Source organism: Rhinatrema bivittatum, chromosome 3 (genome assembly GCF_901001135.1).
Source record: "Rhinatrema bivittatum chromosome 3, aRhiBiv1.1, whole genome shotgun sequence".
In the NCBI taxonomy this organism is placed as follows: Eukaryota; Metazoa; Chordata; class Amphibia; order Gymnophiona; family Rhinatrematidae; genus Rhinatrema; species Rhinatrema bivittatum.
Window position 1 is genome coordinate 136865504 of NC_042617.1, and position 20865 is coordinate 136886368.

At 43.3% G+C, this 20865-nt stretch overlaps 1 protein-coding gene across 7 annotated transcripts in view; it reads left to right on the forward strand.

Moving 5' to 3' along the window:
• Positions 1 to 20865, forward strand: part of PPP4R3B (protein phosphatase 4 regulatory subunit 3B) — a 287048-nt gene that overhangs the window by 101827 nt on the left and 164356 nt on the right. For 6 of the 7 annotated variants that reach the window (XM_029593745.1, XM_029593747.1, XM_029593743.1 and 3 more), the window contains exons 5-6: positions 7687 to 7764; positions 8997 to 9113. The exons of the other annotated variant lie outside the window; for it this stretch is intronic. In XM_029593745.1, the coding sequence (XP_029449605.1) occupies positions 7687 to 7764; positions 8997 to 9113 (195 nt within the window). The remainder of the gene's footprint in view (positions 1 to 7686; positions 7765 to 8996; positions 9114 to 20865) is intronic. 7 annotated transcript variants of the gene reach the window in all.

A 20865-nucleotide genomic window follows, 5' to 3' on the forward strand; every position in this document is an offset into this window, starting at 1 on the left:
ACCTTGAGTTCCCTTCTTCCTCTTCTGCAAAGAGGAAACTGGCTCTGTTCTCTAGATCTCCAGGCCGCGTACACGCACATTGCGATGACTCCATCTCATCGCAAATTTCTGAGATTTCTGGTAGGCCCCAAGCACTATCAGTACCGAGTGCTACCATTCGGCCTGGCATCTGCACCACTAGTCTTCACCAAGTGCCTCGTAGTAGCAGCAGCCTTCCTCAGGGCTCAAAGGTGTTCACGTCTACCCCTATCTAGATGATTGGTTGATCAGGGCTTCCAACTGCTCTGTCGTCCCTACATCTTACCTTACACACTCTGATTTCGCTAGGATTTCTCGTCAACTACGAGAAATCCTACTTAGCTCTGTCTCAAACTTTGTCCTTCATAGGGGCAGACTTTTGACACCCTTCAAGCAAAGGCATTTCTGCCTCAACAGCGAGCTCTCACTCATTTCTCTCGCACATCAGCTACAGTCTCAGCACTGCTCGACTGCACGCCACTTCCTCATCCTGCTGGGATACATGGTGTCCTCAGTACAGGTTACCCCAATGGCCCGCTTGGCCATGAGTCATGCAGTGGGACGCTAAGGTCACAATGGGCTCAATCCATCCAACCTCTATCGACCATTGTCCACATCACCGACCCACTTTGTCAGTTTCTAGCCTGGTGGAAAAATCAGATCAATCTCTAAGGCCTACCCTTCCAGGCTCCAGACCCTCAAATAATTCTCACCACCGATGCTTCCAACCTTGGCTGGGGAGCTCATGTCGCCAATTTGTTAACCAACTTGATATCTTTTGAGGAAGGTCTGTATATAAAAATCAACAAATAATACAATTTGCAGACACAAGGAGCTTGGTCTCCAAAGGAAGCCAGATCAATTTCCTGGAGCTGCGAGCAATCAGATATGTTCTCAGGGTATTTCAGGATCACCTTTCCAATCAGGTCATCCTGATTCAGGTGGACAGCAAGGTGGCCATGTGGTACATCAACAAACAGGGAGGGATGGGCTCCTACCTACTGTGTCAGGAGGCTGTGCAGATATGGGCAGAGGCCTTCTCCAATGTACCTCAGTGCCACCTACTTGCCGGGAGTGGACAATGTGTTGGCAGACAAGCTGAGTCGCGCCTTTCAACCACACGAGTGGTCCCTCGACCCCATAGTAGTGGACTCAATATTCCAATGTCGGGGTTATCCTCACATAGACCTCTTTGCGTCACCTCAAAACCACAAAGTAGAGAACTTACGTTTGCTCTCTCACTTGCATCCAACACTCTCAGCCAAGAGATGCGTTCTCCCTCTCATGGGCAACCAGTCTCCTATATGCATTCCCTCCACTTCCACTTCTCTCGAAGACTCTCCTTAAGTTACGTCAGGACAAGGGAAGCATGATCCTAATAGAACCTCAATGGCCTTGCCAAGTGTGGTTTCCAATACTTCAGGACCTCTCCATTCACAGGCACATTCCTTTGGGAAAGGACCCGTTTCTGATCACTCAGAATGATGGGTGCCTACGCCACCCCAATCTTCAGGCCTTGTCTCTGACTGCCTGGATGTTGAAAGGTTGATTCTTCAGCCACTTAACCTTTCAGAGCCTGTTTCCCGTGTCCTGATTGCTTCTCGGAAGCCTTCCACAAGAAAATCTTATCTTTACAAATGGAACAGGTTTAAATCATGGTGTTTTTCTCAATCCCTTGATCCCTTTACCTGTTCCAACATGAAGTTTCTAGACTATCTCTGGCACTTGTCAGAATCAGGTCTAAAAACCTTCTCCATCAGAATGCATGTCAGTGCAGTAGCTGCCTTCCATAGAGGTGTCAGGGATGTTCCTATTTCAGTACAACCCCTTGTAACATGTTTTCTGAAGGGCTTGCTTCACCTCAAGCCTCCACTGCGCCCTCCAGCCCCTTCTTGGGACCTCAATCTGGTTTTGGGTCAGCTCATGAAAACACCATTCGAGCCTCTCCAATCCTGTAATCTTCACTATCTCACATGGAAAGTGATTTTTCATTTGGCAATCACATCTGCTCACAGAATTAGTGAGTTACAGGCCCTAGTTACCTATCCACCTTACACTAAACTTCTGCTGGACCGGGCAGTACTCCACACTCACCCTAAGTTCTTACCTAAGGTAGTATCTGAGTTTCACATTAATCAATCCATTATACTACCTACCTTCTTTCCCAGGCCCCCCACTCCAATCCAGGAGAACAGGCTCTGCATACCCTTGACTGTAAACGTGCTCTAGCATTCTATCTAGACTGTACAGCTGCCCACAGGAAAAGCACTCAATTATTTGTTTCTTTCCATTCTATCAAATTGGTGCAGCCTGTGGGTAAGCAGACTCTCTCTCCTCCTGGTTAGTGGACTGCATATCCTTTTGCTATCAGCAAGCAGTCATTCCACTTCAAGACCATGTTAAAGCACACTATGTGAGGGCCATGGCTACTTCAGTACCACACCTACGCTCGGTGCCGCTTCCTGACATTTGCAGGGCTGCTACCTGGAGTTCTCTCCATACCTTTACAGCCCATTATTGCTTAGACAAGGCCGGAAGACAAGATTCTATCTTCGGTCAGTCTGTCTTGCACAACTTTTTTACAACTTGTACCAACACCCTTCCACCTGCCCGTTAGGGTTCAGGATGCCCTCTACCAAATTCCACCCCAGTCCTTGTGCCTATTGCACATCTTGGGTACATTTGGTGCATTTCTCGGACATCCTCAGCTCGGTACTCACCCATATGTGAGGAATACCATCCTGCTTGTCCTGTGAGAAAGCAAATGTTGCTTACCTGTAACAGGTGTTCTCACAGGACAGCAGGATGTTAGTCCTCATGAAACCCGCCCGCCACCTCGCGGTGTTGGGTTCGTTACGTTTTCTTATTTTAATTTTTTGGCACTTCCTGCAGCTTTAAACAAGACTGAAGGGGGACCCTGCTGGCTGCAGGTTTAGTGCCATGCTGGGCATGCCCAGTAGGTGCCAGTCAAAGTTCTAGAAACTTTGACAAAAGTGTTCCGTGATTGGGCTCCATCCTGTGATGTCACCCATATGTGAGGACTAACATCCTGCTGTCCTGTGAGAGCACCTGTTACAGGTAAGCAACATTTGCTTTATTTGCCATTCCCTTCTTAATAATTCCTAACAGTCTGTTTGCTGTTTTGCTCGCCACAGCACACTGAGCCGACGATTTCAATGTATTATCCACTATGATGCCTAGGTCTTTTTCCTGGGTGATAACTCCTCAGATAGAACCTAACATTGTGTAACTGCAGGAAGGGTTATTTTTCTCTATTTAATCACTTTGCACTTGGCCACATTAAATTTAATCTGCCATTTGGAAGCCCAATCTTCCAGTCTCGTAAGGTGGGCCTGCAATTTATCACAATCTGCTTGAGATTTAACTACTCTGCATAATTGTGTTCGCAAATTTGATCACTTCACTTGTCACACCCCTTTCAAGATCATTTATAAATATATTAAGAAGCACCAGTTCAAGTACAGATCTTTGAGGCACTCTACTGTTTACCTTTTTCCCACTGTGAAAACAGACCATTTAATCCTACTCTGTTTCCTGTCTTTTAACCAGCTTGCAATCCACAAAAGCACATCGCCTCCTATCCCTTGACTTTTTAGTTTTCTTAGAGGTCTCTCATACGGGACTTTGTCGAACGCCTTCTGAAAATGTAGATACACCACGTCTACTTGTTTATTCACCCCTTCAAAAAAATGTAGATTTGTGAGGCAAGCCATCTCTTGGTTAAATCCATGCTGGCTGTGTCCCATTAAACCATGTCTATCTAAATGTTTTGTGATTATATTATTTATAACAGTTTCCACAATTTTTCCCAGCATTGAAGTCAAGCTCACCGGTCTATACTATCACCCCTGGAGCTCTTTTTAAATGTCAGGGTTACATTGGCCATCTTCCAATCTTCAGGTAGATCGGATGATTTTAATGACTATGCTTAGGACTGATTACTGGCTTTGACCCTCGCTTCATTGAAACTATGCTCAGGACTGATTTTAGTGGCTTTGACCCTTGCTTCATTGGACTTCGCTCAGGACTGATTCCTGTCCTTGGTTCTCGCTTCACTGTACCTCAACCAGCTCTGCTGCCTTCCTCTGACTCCAGCCTGTTCCCGACCTCACCTTTGGTATCTCCTTGGACTTGGCCTTGTCAGGCTCCGGCCTTCTGCTGCCCGGGCATCACTTGTTCTTGTTTCTGGCCCATCCTTGGCGCTTGGGTCTCTGGATCCCTGCTTCGGTCCCTCCGATACCTCTGCTGGTCCCTGGCTACCTGCTACATCATCCACTGGGAGTCGTATGTCGGAGGCCCACCTAAGACCAGCCGGCCCCGGCACCCAAGGGCTCAACCTTCGGGGAACGTGGGCTGGTATTGGCGAAGCTCCAGTCGGCATCCATCTCCATTTCTTCTCCACTCCCAAAGGTGGGGATCCATAGGGCTTGTCATACGGTAGCGTCAACCCTACCTCGGGCCAAGGGTCCACCACCAGCACAACACTTTAGAAGTCGAGGCCCTCTTGGTTGTTGTCTGAATCCAATTCCCCAGCCATCGCAGTGGGAAGAAATGTTGCAGTTGCATTAAAAGCATCAAGGTTTATTGGTTAAGGTTAATAACCTACATGCTTTCTGCTAAGGGTAGTAACTGATGCACCAGTAAGTTAACTCCATGTATGCGTTTTTCATTTCCTTTAGTACTTGGCCATAGAAGCAGTCTTGTGCTTTTTCCCTTATGTCTGCATATCAGTATCCCAGACCGTGGAAGTTGGGGGGGTCCCTTGGTTGTCATCTGAATCCAATTTCTCTTTTCCCCCCACTGTCTAAGTAGAGAGCAATGTTGCAGTTGCATTAAAAGCATCAAGGCATACTGGTTAAGGATAATAATTTCCATGCCTTCTGCTAAGGGTAATAGCCATTGCACCACCAATTTACTCCTGCATGTTTTTCTCATTTTTGTCCTCTAGCCTTTAGAGATTCAGTGTTGATGCCGAGACCCGGCACCAATGCCTCGGGCTATCCCCGTTCCCCCCCCCACCGGATGCAACCATGACTTAAACAATTATTACACATACCAAATTGAGTGGATGAAGAAGGCCGCAGCTTTACTGTTGTTAACAAAAGATTAATAAACATTGGTGTGAGCCAAATACACTCCCGGCAAGTTAGCAAGTAGCACATTTAAGACTAATCGGAGAAAATTCTTTTTCACTCAACGCACAATAAAGCTCTGGAATTTGTTGCCAGAGGATATGGTTAGTGCAGTTAGTGTAGCTGGGTTCGAAAAAGGTTTGGTTAAGTTCTTGGAGGAGAAGTCCATTAACGGCTATTAATCAAGTTTACTTAAGGAATAGCCACTGCTATCAATTGCATCGGTAGCATGGGATCTTCTTAGTGTTTGGGTAATTGCCAGGTTCTTGTGGCCTGGTTTGGCCTCTGTTGGAAACAGGATGCTGGGCTTGATGGACCCTTGGTCTGACCCAGCATGGCGAGTTCTTATGGTTACAAATTAATTGAAATAGGTCTGAGATTTCATTTTTTAGTTCTTTCAGAACCCTGGTGTGTATGCCATCCGGTCCAGGTGATTTACCACTCTTCAGTTGGTCCATCTGGCCTACCACATCTTCCAGGTTCACTGATTTGATTCAGTTCATGTGAATCATCACCCTTGAAAACCTTTTCCGGATCGAGTATCTTCCCAACATCATCTTTAGTAAACACTGAAGCAATGAAATCGTTTAAGCTTTCTGCGATGTCCTTATCTTCCCTAAGTGCCCTTTTAATTCCTTGATCATCTAATGGTCCAACCGACTCCCTCGCAGGCTTTAATCAGGTTTTTTTTTTATTGGTGAAACATTTCTGGTAGCTCTGAAATGTTACTTCCTATAACAGTAAATACACTGAAATACATTTTTTTTAGATAAATTAAGGTACTCAATTTGAACTTCTGATATTCTCATTGGAAAACTTTAAGGAAGATAATTTACTAGAGGAAAACCATCTGTACCCCAGACATTTGGGCCCTTTACTACTGATTGCTAATTTCAGGTCATAAAGAAAAACCATAGATAGAAACGTAACCATTAGGAATGACCTTGAATGTAGATGCTTTTAATTTGTTTTCCCTCAGATTGTTTTAGTAGAATAGTGATTAAAGCCAGTGTCTTGTATCTTAATCAATAGTTGATATTTGTCTACAAATACAATTCAGAAATTATGTAATCAAAATTAATACATCAAAGGATATTTTATAGCTTGTTATGCATGCAAAGAAACAAAGCTTGTCTTGGAAAATAAAATTGAAATATAAGGGTTGCACACTGTCATATATGATTCTGGTACCTGGTTTCTAAGTTTTGAGCCAGCTGGGGATGCTGCTGAGGCTCTGCTTATTGCTCCTAAGGAGGAGAGAGTTGGTTTATTCCAGGAGTACAGGGCAGGAAGGTAAAAAGTATAGAGTCAAGTTTGCAGTGGAGGAGAAGGGCACAGTTAAGAACTTCATGAGCAAGTGTATAGAGAGAGAACAGAAGATAATGAAGAGCTAAATGCATTTGTTAATGAGCTAGAGAAGCTTGCACTATATGCGAAGGTGGATGGGGAGCGAATATAGTGACTTGAGGAGAGGTGTTATATGGTTATAGTGATGTTTGAAGATAAGTTGTAAAGCCGAATTTTGAATAGATTGTAGTAGAGAAAAGATGGTTCATTGGTAGAGCTGTGAAAAGCAAGTTGCAGTAGTCTAAATGCGAGGTGTTAGAGGTTGGATGTACATTTTGGCAGCATGTTTAGAAAGGAAGGAATGGATTTTAACAATGTTTTTTCTTCTATAACACACTTCAGCAGTGTTTTGCATGTGTGTAGAGGAGAGGGAGGCATTAAAAATGACCCCAAGGTTACATCCTATGAGAACCAGGAGGATGAGTGCTATCCACAGAGACAAAAATGAGGGAATGTGGGTTTGGAGAGAGACAAGAAGTTCCATCTTGGCCATATTTAAGTTCAAGGTAGCAGTAGGACATAGAAGCATTGGGGTATATTCATCCCAGAGTTGTCGTAATCCTCCAGTGAAGAATTGCCCACAATAGAGTACTGGTACTTCATGTAGTTTATGTAGGACAATAGGATCAACATTGTTTGCTGTTGCAATTTTCCTGTACAGTAACTGAAACATATCAGTGAGAGAAACCTTTTTAGAACTCGTAAACTGATTATAGTTGTGATAGGTAAGTCTAAAAAAAATTTTCACTTAAACATCACTGTGGTCTTGGTGTTTTTCCAAAGTCACTCATCTGCAGAAGCTCATTTTGGATTTTTGACATTCATCAAAATAGGATGCCATTATAAAGTACATGAAATCATTTGATTTTCATAAGGAAGTTTCTTGCTCCTGTAAGTAATAGCACAATTTGCCATTATTGGCTAAATGATAAAATGTGCTATTTTTTCCCATATTGCAATCTGTATTCCATTACTAGGAGATTGTAAGCATGCTGGTTCTCTGCCAGCTTTTAATGTAATCACTCGATTTTGCTTTGCAGTTCCCACATGAAAAGATCACTTTTGAGGTCACTTTTGTAGCACACTGGCTCATTAAAATGGAGTCTTGTGTTATGCAGATTTTTTTGTTTGCATATTTCTGTTTTATGAGTAATTCTGTGTTACACAGGAGGATGAGAAATTTTTGTCTGAAGTTTTTGCACAATTAACAGATGAAGCTACAGATGATGACAAAAGACATGAATTGGTAAGTTTTTTGTTTTGATTTTTTCCTGTAAGCATTGCATTATTTAAATGCAGGAGACTCTGTTTTCCAATCCTTGTTAGGTATGCCTCACAGGAATACTCTGAAGATAGATATAATGCAGCATCCATCATAGAGGTATTTTTTAAAATTATTTTAGGTGTGTAGGGTTTGGATACTTAATAGGCACTTGTTGGGACAGAGTCACATCTCCTCTGCCACTAACGTTTTGTTTGACTTTAGGACAGTCACTTTATCTCTCTCTATCTCAGTTTGCCCAATTATTTTATTGTTCCTCTCTCCCCTTTAGAAACTTTCCCTTAGTTTAGTCAGTAGAGGTATTTTACTAGGCCTTTTGTTTCAGAAGTGGCTGCACATTGGGTGTGTACAGCCAGAAAAATCATTTTTTTTTTAAATGTAAACTGGTTTTGGGATTTTTGTTTTCAGAAGTTGTGTGTAAATGCTATTTATGCACATAAAAATCATGTGCACGCATCTTCAAAAACAAATTAAATTATCGTACATCCCTACTTCACATATTTCTGAATTATTAAAATGCATCATATATTAGAATCCTGTATTAATATAATATGCTGTATAAATTGTTTTATTAGGGAAACGTGGATGCAGAGATTTAGACAGTGGATGTAATCAGGATTTACAATTTTGGCACCCATAGAGTGCCAAAATTGTACTTGGCATTTCCATCTGCCAGGCCACATTCAGTTTATCAATGCTGAGCTGAAAGTAAACTGCATGAGCTGAAAATACCACTGGTACCATGAGATGCTGTACTAGTGTTGTAGGCACCCACAACACTAAGTAAGCAGCACAACATGATGCCAGTACAATTAGCTGGAAAGTCAGAAGTAGAGATGCAGAGAGGGTGGGGGGGAGGAGATTCAAGCTCAGGAATAAGATCCATGAAGTAAGGGCATGTAGAGAGATACATAAAAAAAAAACAAAAGAGCACGGAAAGGAAATATATGAAGGGATATATACTAGGAAAAACGAGAGATGGGAGGAAGGAGCAAACAAACCAGGAGCAGAAACTGATGGAGAGGCTGAGGTAATGTAAGGAGATAATAGTAGAAGAGTGGGATAGAATAGCCAGTTCGTCAAATGTATAATGTTATATATAGTATTTCATTATAGACTGGGAAGCATATGCATCGATATAAAACAAATATTTTCAAAATGGTTTATGATATGTTAAATTTGTATTTGTCTCTTAGGTTAACTTTTTCAAGGAGTTTTGTGCATTTTCTCAGACATTGCAACCTCAAAATAGAGATACGTTTTTCAAAACTCTGGCAAACCTGGGAATTCTTCCTGCTCTTGAAATTGTGATGGTGAGTGCAAGCTGAACACATTGTTTTGAGGCTCTCTTAAGTGCTTAGAAGTTGAATTTTCTGCCTATTGTGTAGTTACAATAACTTTGTAAAAATGCATTTTCTTTTCTTCATAGAAAAGCAAGTAGTATGTAGTGGTTCATTCTGCTTGTCTGTGCAGAAAACATTTGCTTATATGTATGTTGTCAGCAGGATAATCAGTCACACTACCTTTCCGTCTCCCGTTTTGGAATTGATGTCTTCAGCTGTTGCATAGGAGTAAAGGTGTGCCCCATGTGGCAGCAGTAAGCCAGAAAGTCCTACTAAAGTCGAGAAAAACTTTCTGCTCAGTGCTACAGGCTCTCATATTCTCTTCACTGGACTACTGTAATTCTGTTATTAGGCTTTCCACAAACCACCTTACGTCCTCTACAAGTTCTGCAAAACTCTGCAGCTAGAGTTCTAACAAATTGCAAAAAACGAGACCATATCACACCAATTTTGATATTTATACTGGCTTCCGATTACACAGAGAATATGGTATAAAACTTGCTGCATTCTTCATAAGGCAATATATGGACAGAAAACTGACTGGCTAAATTTCTCAGTCCGATTACATACTCCACACAGATCACTGAGGTCGGCAAATAAAGGTTTACTTCATATCCCTTCAGTAAATACGGCCCATTTGATCTTGGTGCGTGAGAGAGTTATCTCTATTGCAGGACCTAGCCTTTGGAACACTATGCCTGCAGAGCTAAGGCTTGAAAGAGACTTAAACATTTTTAAAAAAGACCTAGAAACCTGGCTCTTCCAGCAAGCCTATTCGGAAGATCTAAAAAAGGTCATTAACATCAAGAGTCTCAAAATATTGTTTATCTGTGATGTTTATCTCTTTTAAGATATTGTATCCTGCCTTTTAGATTAATAATGTACATTTTATATACTGTTGTGTTTTTTGTTCTATGTTCTTTTACTGTAAACCGTTGTGATGTATTTTTGAACGACGGTATACAAAAATTTTTAAATAAATAAATTTTTTCTACAACTTGAAGAAACGTTCCATGTCAAATGATGTTGTCCACTTGTGTGGTTGATTATCCTGCTGTTCATAGAAAACACCTTTTACAGGTTAGCAGCTCTATTTTCTTTCTATTTGTTTACATCAAAGCACAATAGCCAAGGCAAAATAATACAGTAAAGTCAAAAAAACTTTTCCAAGCACAAAGATCAGAAGTCATGTCTGCTCAGAAATCGAGGAGGGATATACATTGTGTAACTCAGAGAGTTGATTTTAACTGAAATAATAGGGAATATTAACTTTAAAAAAAAATCAGTAAACCTTTTTACCATCAATGAGCAGGGCTGAATTGACCATAATGTGTGCGTGATGTCATCCAGTGGCACTGAATGGCCCTCTCTCATAGCTAGTAGAGATTTTGCTATCCTGAGCAATAGTGGGAATTCCTGTTCAGGCATTGCTTCGTGAGTCCCCTCAGTCTTTTTATCGTCCAAGCACTGGTTTAAATAAAAAAAAATACCCAAACAAACCAAAAACTTCCAAACTTTAAAAAAATAAAGTTGCTTTGCTGCATCAGCAGCCATTTTCAGTGCTACCTTTAAAAAATAAAAAAAATAAATAAATCTCGTAAGTCTTCTAAGAAGAAAACCACTGTAAGTGAATTTGAATTTATAAAAATTTAATATTCCACCCTTTCACAGGAAAACCATTACAAGGTAGTTTTCCTGTAGATTAAAGACTGTGTTTATGGCAGGAAAATGTCCATTACAGATGAACACAAACTGCTATAGTTGCCTGGGTCCAGATCATGACCAAATGAATTGTTACAATTGCAGCAGATGTCCCTGTAAACAGTCCAGAGCTTGGAAAATGGAGGAGCTGCAGTAAGTCCTTTTCCCCGAAGTGCAGCCTCACCAGGAATAGAATTGAGCCTCCGTTCCTCTAAAATATCTCCCCCATCAGTAGAACAAACTGAATCCTTGGGGCCGAGTAAACATAGCCATTATACATCAAAGAATAGGAGGTGCAACTTACGGAATTATTGGAACATCAAGCACGGAAGAAGAAAAGAGGCTTGAGTGCACCTGCCCAGTTGATGCACTATCGGGCCGATTCAGTAAAATGCGCGGGAGAGCTGGCGCTCTGAGGTGAGCACCCGTTCTCCCAACGTGTCCAGGCCACTCTCCTGGGTGCACGATTCAATATACAAATGAGGGCTCGTGCTAATAAGGAGGTGTAGGGACTCTAGCGCGTCCCTAGCGCCGCCTTATTGGCAGAAGTGGCAGCTGTCAGCGGGTTTGACAGCCGCATAATTTTACCGGTGTCTGTTGTCACCCGCTGACAGCCACGGGTTTGGAAAACGGATGCCGGCAAAATTGAGCGCCCATTTTCCAACCCACGGGCAGATTTTTTTTTAAAGATTTTTTTATATTTTTTTATTTTTGGGGCCTCCGACTTAATATCGCTATGATATTAGGTCGGCGAGTGTACAGAAAAGCAGTTTTTTCTGCTTTCTTGTATACTTTCCTGGTGCCGGCCGAAATTAATTCCTGCCTTTGGGCAGGCGTTAATTTCTGAGCCCTGAGCGCACCATACTGAATTGGTCTGAATGTATCAGCACTGTTGATGTTCAAAGGTGCTTCGGCACCATCATGCCTCAGAACTTCGATCATTGACACCTTTGCCTGTTAAATCATTGGAAGCATCCGTGCATCATACTGCAAATCTTCCTATACAATTATGTTGGTCAAGACAAACTCTCTTCATAGGAGCAGAGGGCGATATAATCCCCCTTCCATCACATATTACTAGAGCATGCTCACTATCAAAGTTACTGTCACAAGATATGTGCCTCAACACCAGATCCTTTTTGCTTTATGGTGCCTTCTATTTTTAGTCAGCCTCCAGCACAAATTCTGAAGAGCCCAGATGTGCAACATTCCATGCTAGTATCTAAAGAGTATGCTTCATCTCCTACAGCAGGTCAGAGGATGTCATAGCCACTTGATCAAGTAGTGGAGATGATGAAAGGTTTCTTTACCTCATTAGTGGCTAAGGATGGAGCACACCATTCAGTCTTTCCTTTCCAGGACGTCATTTTTACTTCCATGAGAAGATGTTCCTGATTTCTCAATACACATGGATTCTCATTGGAGCCCTGCAAGGGGTTTCTAGCCCAGGGCATTTGTATGCAGTGGACTCTAGCCACTCTGGCAACTACACACCAGGAGATCTCTTTTCCGGGGCAGTCAGGATCCTTCCCCAGTCACCACCTTTATCATTAGAGTCCTGGATCAGGCATTGACAGGAATTCTCTCTGACCCCACTCCAGAATCTCCAGAACACTTGTCTTCCCTGGAAGACCTTGGACAAATTTGGAAAAGCTGTTGGTGAGAATATATGTAAGGGCAAAGATCCTCAAACAGACATCTTGGACCTCCTCTAATTTCTGGAAGGTCCAATGGACCCAGTAGGTATCCAAGTTCATCACATCCTGCAAAATTTACAAATGAGAATATGGGGAAATTCCATTTCCTGTGCCCCACTAGCAAGGTAATGACTTCAAGTACATGATTCAAAAATCCCCGGGCTTTGGAATAATATCAATTACTCCATTAATCAGAGTGAAGAAAACAAGAATATATTCACATATGCCACCAGGGAAAGGTTCCATGCAAAAAGATGTTTCAAAGCACCATGCTTAATGCATGGTTCACTGCTCATCACTTTGATATGGTTCAGTGCTTACATGTATACAACTGATGATAGCGGAATTGCATACCCTAGACTACTGTTGGTATATACACTCTTTGACATCCATTGCTTCAATCTGTCTATTACCAGAACCAAAGCTTTTTCTATTTTAGGTCCCAATTTTTAGAATTCCTTACTGTGGGAGATATGAAGCAAAACAGATTTCCTAAGATTTAGGAAGAAGGTGAAGGCTTTAAAAAATTTTTTTTAGTAGCCTTTAACTGTCTTAAGTATTTTTATGAAATTTTGTGGTAACTATTATGTATATTCCGTGTAATCCATATTGATACACAAGGAAATGTGGAATTTAAGTGAAAATAAAATAAATTGTAGCTTGCCACATAGACTGTTTGAGAGCCAGTAGCCTAGGTGAGGATGTCCATGAGAAGTTGGTGGATATGCCCAATAAAAAAAAAAAACTTCTTTAGAGATAAGATGAGAGAAACAATGTCTCAGATTAAAGAACAAATATGCAGGAGACGAAATCAGCACTCTAAAGATTATCTGCACAATAGAAAGGGGAGATGCAGAATAGATATACAGTCCAAAAGACTTGGTTAATAATAAAGTAATTTTTTTTTATTTTTCTGTGAGTTCAAAGCGGCTCATCCCAAGCAAATTACAATATGAAACAGTCCTCAACAAGGTCCTCCGACACGGACCCATGTTTCACCCAAAGCTGCGTCGGGAGGGACTAGTAAAGTGTATAATTTCAGCCACTAAAATTAAAACAAAAATGAAATTCGTCAATCCATACAGACTGTAAATAGAGGCAAAATTCTTCATGACGCCGGGACACATACCTTAGCTAATCGTCCATATCTGAAATCAGGGAGAGCAGTCAGTACAGACTAGAACAGGAATTTAAAGGGAGGATTTTGGCATGAAAAGCTGCACCAATCAGACAGAACCAGCACAAAATGCATCTATCAATCATAGTCAAATAGCATCAAAACATATACAGAAACCCCGTTAAATAAAATGATGCCATTCTATTTTGTTGTTAAGGCCCCCAGGAGCTAAACAGTCCATTTTGTAGATCCATTTCTGCTTCCTTCGTGTTAATATTTCAGAAAAATTACCCCCTCGTACAGGATGAAGTACAGTGTCAATCACCAGAAACTTCAAGACATTTCAGTTTGTGCACATCTGCATAATCTGCACATCTGCAACTTTAGTTCCCCAATGGGGAACTAAAGGTGCAGACTCTGGGCCAGCCCGAATATTAGAACAGTGTTTAATCATCCTGGTGCGCACTGGACGGATAGTTTTGCCAATATACAATTTTGAGCAGGGGCAATGACCACTTAGATTACCCCCCCGCGAGGCACACATTGTTGAAAAATTGAGAGGATAAATTTTACGGGAAATGGGGAGTTCAAATGTAGTGCAGACGTGAGGGCAGACTTAAGTGTCCGCACAGTAAATGACCAGAGTGACCGGAAGGATTGGGTAAACCAGTGTCACTAAGCTGAGAATGAACCAGTATGTGTCAAAGATTATGGCCACGTCGAAATGTGAATCGTAGTGGATAATCAAAACATTTATATAAGGCAAGCATGGACCAATGACGGCTGATAATTGTGAGATCTCGAGTATGTGTAGAAAATGGTAAAATGCAATTAATGCATCCCTCAGAGGAACGAGCTTGGGGTGAAAAAAGGGAGTTCCCGATTCGCGAACAGGGTGCATTTGAAAGCCTTCTGAAGCACCCGATGAGGGTACCCTCTCTCCCTGAACCGGGATACCATCTGCTTAGCATGAAGTAAAAAGTCAGATTTAGATGAGCAAAGCCGTCGCAGTCTTAATAGTTGCCCAACAGGAATGTTCATTCTCAAATGATGACGCTCATATTTTAGCAACGTGTTACGGTCAGTAGGTTTAAGAGAAATTGAAGTGGACCCTGAATCGAATGTGACGATGATATAAAAAAAAAAACAATTTTATGGGAGCTAATAGAAAAATTAAACTGTAAGTGCTTATTACATGACTTTAGCCAATCTAAGAGCATAAAAAATTGTATGTCAGTGCCGGTCCAAATAAAAAAAAAAGTCATCAATGTAACATCGCCATGTGTGAATGAAGGAAAACTAAACTGAGGGGTAAATAAACAGTTCCTCAAATTTAACATAAAGGCAAGCTAAGCTAGGTGCCATGGTGGCCCCCATATCGGTCCCTTTAATTTGTTGGTATATAGTGGACTGAAATTGGAAATAGTTTTTGGTTAATGCCAATTGTGTGAGTAAAAAACTGGTAGAAGTACGGATGGGATGAGATCGAAGATTAAGGATTTCTTCAATCAATGAGAGGGCTTCTTCCTGGGGAATATTTGAATAAAGAGAAACTATAAAGTAACCCAAAAACAAACATTGGGGTGTGGGGGAGAATCATGAAGTAATGTAATGAAGTGACTGGAGTCTTACATAAGAACGACTTAAATTGACAAAGGGCTGTAAAAATAAATCCAGAAACTATGAGAGTGGTTCTAGCACTCTGAAGGATGCATTAATTGCATTTTACCGTTTTCTACACGTACTCGAGATCTCACAACAATTATCAGTCATTGGTCCATCCTTGCCTTACATAAATGTTTTTATTATCCACTACGATTCACATTTCGACGTGGCCATAATCTTAAAGACATACTGGTTCATTCTCAGCTTAGTGATACTGGTTTACCCAATCCTTCCGGTCACTCTGGTCATTTACTGGGCGGACACTGTTCAGTCTGCCCTCACGTCCTCTCTAGCACTACATTTGAACACCCCATTTCCCGTAAAATGTACCTCTCAATTTTTCAACAACGTGTGCCTCGCGGGGGGAGGGGGGTAAATCTATGTGGTCATTTGTCCCTACTCAAAATTGTATGTCTGCAAAACTATCCGTCCGGTGCGCACCAGGATGATTGAACACCGTTCTAATATGCGGACTAGCCGAGAGTCTGCACCTTTAGTTCTCCATTGGGTCAGTTGTGCACGCACTGAAATGGACTTGAAGTTTCTGGTGATTGACATTGTACCTCTTCCTGTATGAGGGGGTAATTTTTCTGAAATATTAACGCGAAGAGAGCAGAAATGGATCTACAAACTGGACTGTTTAGCTCCTGGGGGCCTTGACAACAAAATAGAATGGCATCATTTTATTTAACGGGTTTCTGTATATATTTCGATGCTATTTGACTATGATTGGTAGATGCATTTTGTGCTGGTTCTGAATGATTGGTGCAGCTTTTCACGCCAAAATCCTCCCTTTAAATTCCTGTTCTAGTCGGTACTGACCGCTCTCCCTCAATTCAGATATGGACGATTAGCTAAGGTATGTGTCCCGGCATCATGAAGAATTTTGCCTCTATTTTACAGTCTGTATGTATTGGCTAATTTCATTTTTGTTTTAATTTTAGTGGTTGAAATTATACACTTTACTAGTCCCTTTTGACGCAGCTTTGAGCGAAACACGGGTCCGTGTCGGGGGACCTTGTTGAGGACTGTTACATATTGTAATGAGCTTGAGATGAGCCGCTTTGAACTCACAGAAAAATAAAAGAAAAAATTACTTTATTATTAACCAAGTCTTTTGGACTGTATATCTATTCTGCATCTCCCCTGGTCAGATTAAAGAACACCGTGTGGCAGTGCAGTCCCTGTCCATGGAATCAGAGCAGGCATCTGCAAGGCATCCATTTTATGCTTTTAACCAACCTTATTACCAGAGATGCCCCTTCCGGCAATTCCAGCACTTCTGGATGCCGTCCCTACTTCTATAACGACAATTTCCGAGACTTGCTCGACAGTATGTACGTTGTCTTCTCACAGGTCAAGTAGGATGTCACATATGGGTGACATCACAGGATGGAGCCCAATCACGAAACACTTTTGTCAAAGTTTCTAGAACTTTGACTGGCACCTACTGGGCATGCCCAGGATGGACTAACCCTGCAACCAACAGGGGTCCCCCTTCAGTCTTCTTTTATTCCACGCAGCAGTAGCCATGTGGCTTAAGGAGCTTCACAGAGATTCCTGACAGGAATTTTCCTCACGGAATTACAACTTTCTACCCCACAGGGGTCCCCCACTTTCATTGTTATGTCTGAGGTAGTCCGGTAAGTTCTTTACCAGGTTCTGGTTGATTCCCGTCTAGTTTGGCCTTCACAGCCTACTGCCTGTTGACTGCACCGTGGCTAAATGTTTTCACGCCATGGCGACGGGGTTCCGTCGATGCCTGGACTGCACCCATGCAATGTCCATTACTGACCCTCACCAGGTATGTGTAATGTGTCTGGGTAGCGAGCATGATGTCCTTACTTGCACCAAATGTGCCCTTATGACACCTAAAGGTCGCAAGACTAGAATATAGAAAATGGAACTTCTCTTTTGCTCAAAAACACCGACGCCGTCCATAGCATCAACGTCGTCTGAACCGACACAGTCTACGTCGCACCATCATCGGGCACCGGCCGGTGTCAGACCATCGACGACTCCATGGCCATCGACACCCTCTGTTCCCCCTCATGAAAAGGACAGAGGTTACCGTCGAGAAAAGCATCGACATCGCAGGTCTCAGACCGTTGATGCAGGCAAGGCCTCGACGTTGCCATCATCTGAACCGCTATCGAAGAAAGCCCGTCCAGAAAAGGCACTGTCCTTATCTGGTTCAGGGTCACAGAGGCAACCTTCACCGGGACCGGTGATAGGAGCTGCGATTCCACCTTCAGCGGTGGTCCCTCCGGCTACGCCTCCGCCTCCTCCTCCAGCATCGGGGCTCCATGCTCCAGGTTTCCGGGAGGAACTGGATCAGATGATTCAGGAGGTCATCAGCAAAGCGATGCAAGGCTTCAAGGTTCCATCAACGCCGATTCCAGTAACGATGCCTGAACTGGTGGCCGATCCCATTCCAGTAGCGCTAGCACCGTTACTCATGAGAATGGAAGCGCTGATCACTGCTTTTTCCTCCGAGGGATCAGACTACTCCAATGGACCCGGTGCCTTCCTCTCCGATTCCTCTTTCATCGGCAGATGAAGGAGAAACACCGTTCTTTCCGCTATCGGGAGTGCTTCTGATGCCTAGATCATCTGTTTCACCGATTGCATCTTTGTTTTCATCGTTGCCACCATCCCGTCCATCGATGCCCTCTGTGCCACCATCAGTGCCACCGGTGACATCATCGATGCCTTCGGTGCCTCGCCCCGGGACCTTCAGGTATACCAAATTTTCGTCCCTCCAAGGACCCTAGGGGTGCTGGAGATGATCCCTACGATACCTGGACTGATGATTCATCCCAGGATACCGATGACTTGACATCGCCACCCTCCTGCTGAAAGCTGGAAGCGTTCTCCGCCAGAGGACTTGTCCTTCATTAATTTTGTGAAGGAAATGGCTGAAGTTATTCCTTTTCAACTTCAGACAGAACAAGATGACAGACATCAGATGATGGAGCTTCTTCAATTTTTAGATGCTCCTAAAGAACTAGCATCTATTCCCATCCATGATGTCGTCCTGGATCTTCTCAAAAGGAATTGGGAGCATCCTGGTTCTGTGGCACCAGTCAATTGGAAAGCTGACACTATATACCTAGTCCAGTTAACTCCTGGTTTCCAGAAGTCCCAATTGGACCACCATTCAGTGGTTGAGTCAGCCCAAAAGAAAGCCCGAAGAGCCAAGCCTCATTCGTCCTATCCTCTAGGAAAGGAACAAAAATTCCTGGATGCTATAGGTCATCATATCTTTCAAGGGGCTATGCTTATATCCCACATTGCCTCTTATCAACTTTATATGACCCAGTACAACAGGGTCCTCTTTAAACAAATACAGGACTTTGCTGAGTCCCTACCTCAACAGTCTCGAGACCAATTATACGCCCTAGCTCAAAAGGGTTTAGAAGCGGGCAAGCATGAGATAAGATCTGCCTATGATGTTTTTGACACCGCTTCCAGGGTCTCAGCAACAGCCATTTCTGCAAGGCGATTGGCCTGGCTAAAGTCATGCGACCTACGGCCTGAGGTCCAGGATAGATTATCTGATTTGCCTTGCACTGGAGATAATCTTTTTGGTGAGCAAATACAAAAGACAGTGGCGCAACTCAAGGATCACCATGAGACACTTCGCCAACTCTCCTTGCTACCTTCTGAATATCCTGCTAAGCAAACATTCAGAAAGGAGCCCAAGAAATCCTTTTACCACCAAAGGAAATCTTATCCTCCTCCATCCAAAGGTCGCTCTACTAAGCCTTATCAGAAAGGCCAGTCCAGGCAACCTCGCAGGCAAAAGCAGCAAACTACTCCTCAACCAGGTCCAGCATCTGGTTTTTGACTTTTTCCTAGAGAGCAGCATTCAGACTCGACTAAACCATGTACCAGTGGGAGGCTGATTGTGCTACTTCAGCCACATCTGGCACTCAGTCACTATAGACCAGTGGGGTGCTCACCATAATAACTCAAGGTTATCTCAACTTTCTTGCCGTTTCACCGGACTCCCCACCTCAACTGATGTGGAGAACATCAGACCATTCACTGCTCCTGGAACAGGAGATTTCCCTCCTCCTCCAGTCCAGAGTGATAGAACCAGTGCCCTACTCCCAACAGGGCCTCGGATTCTACTCTCGGTATTTTCTAATCCCAAAAAAGTCAGGTGGCGTACACCCGATACTAGATCTTCGGGCCTTAAACAAGTTCCTTCAAAGAGAAAAGTTCAAGATGGTGACCTTGGGTTCCCTCCTCCCCCTTCTACAAAGGGGAGACTGGCTCTGCTCTCTAGACCTCCAGGACGCTTACACACATATTGCAATAACTCCGTCTCATCGGAGATTTCTGCGATTTCTCATAGGCCCAAAGCACTACCAATATCGGGTACTACCATTCGGCCTGGCCTCTGCTTCACGAGTCTTCACCAAGTGCCTCGTAGTAGTAGCAGCAGCATTCCTCAGAACTCAAGGTGTCCACGTCTACCCCTATCTCGACGATTGGTTGATCAGGGCTCCCACTCAGCAAGCTATTTTGACTTCCCTACGTCTCACCTTGCACACCCTGATCTCTCTGGGGTTTCTCATCAATTATCCAAAGTCCAACTTGATCCCATCACAAACCCTGTCATTCATAGGAGCAGACTTGGACACCCTCAAGGCAAAGACATTTCTTCCTCGAACGAGCTCTCATAATCTCCTCTCTCGCCCATCAGCTGCTATCTCGACAGCGCTCCACTGCACGTCACGTTCTGGTCTTGCTAGGACACATGGCGTCCTCAGTACACGTCACTCCCATGGCTCGTCTTGCCATGAGGATCCTACACTGGACTCTAAGGTCACAGTGGATTCAGTCATCTCAACCACTATCAGCTGTTGTCCACATAACCAACCCACTTCGTCTATCTCTAGCTTGGTGGAGGAATCAGGCCAATCTCCTTCAAGGCCTGCCTTTTCAAGTTCCAGACCCTCAAATAACCCTTACAACAGATGCCTCCAACATTGGTTGGGGAGCACACGTTGCCAATTTACAAACTCAAGGGTCTTGGTCTCCACAGGAAGCCAAACACCAGATCAATTTCCTGGAGCTACGAGCAATCAGATATGCTCTCAGAGTATTTCAGGATTGCCTCTCCAACCAGGTCATCCTGATTCAAACAGACAACCAGGTGGCCATGTGGTACATCAACAAACAAGGAACAGGCTCCCACCTCCTGTGTCAGGAGGCTGCGCAGATATGGGCGGAGGCCCTCTCCCACTCAATGTATCTCAGAGCCACCTACTTGCCGGGAGTGGACAATGTGTTGGCAGACAAGCTGAGTCGCACCTTTTGACCACATGAATGGTCTCTCAACCCCACAGTAGTGGACTCGATATTCCAACATTGGGGTTACCCTCACATAGACCTCTTTGTGTCACCTCAAAACCGCAAAGTAGAGAACTATTGCTCTCACTCGCAGTCAACACTCACAGACAAGAGATGCGTTCTCCCTCTCATGGGCCACCGGTCTACTCTACTCCACTTCCACTTCTCTCGAAGACTC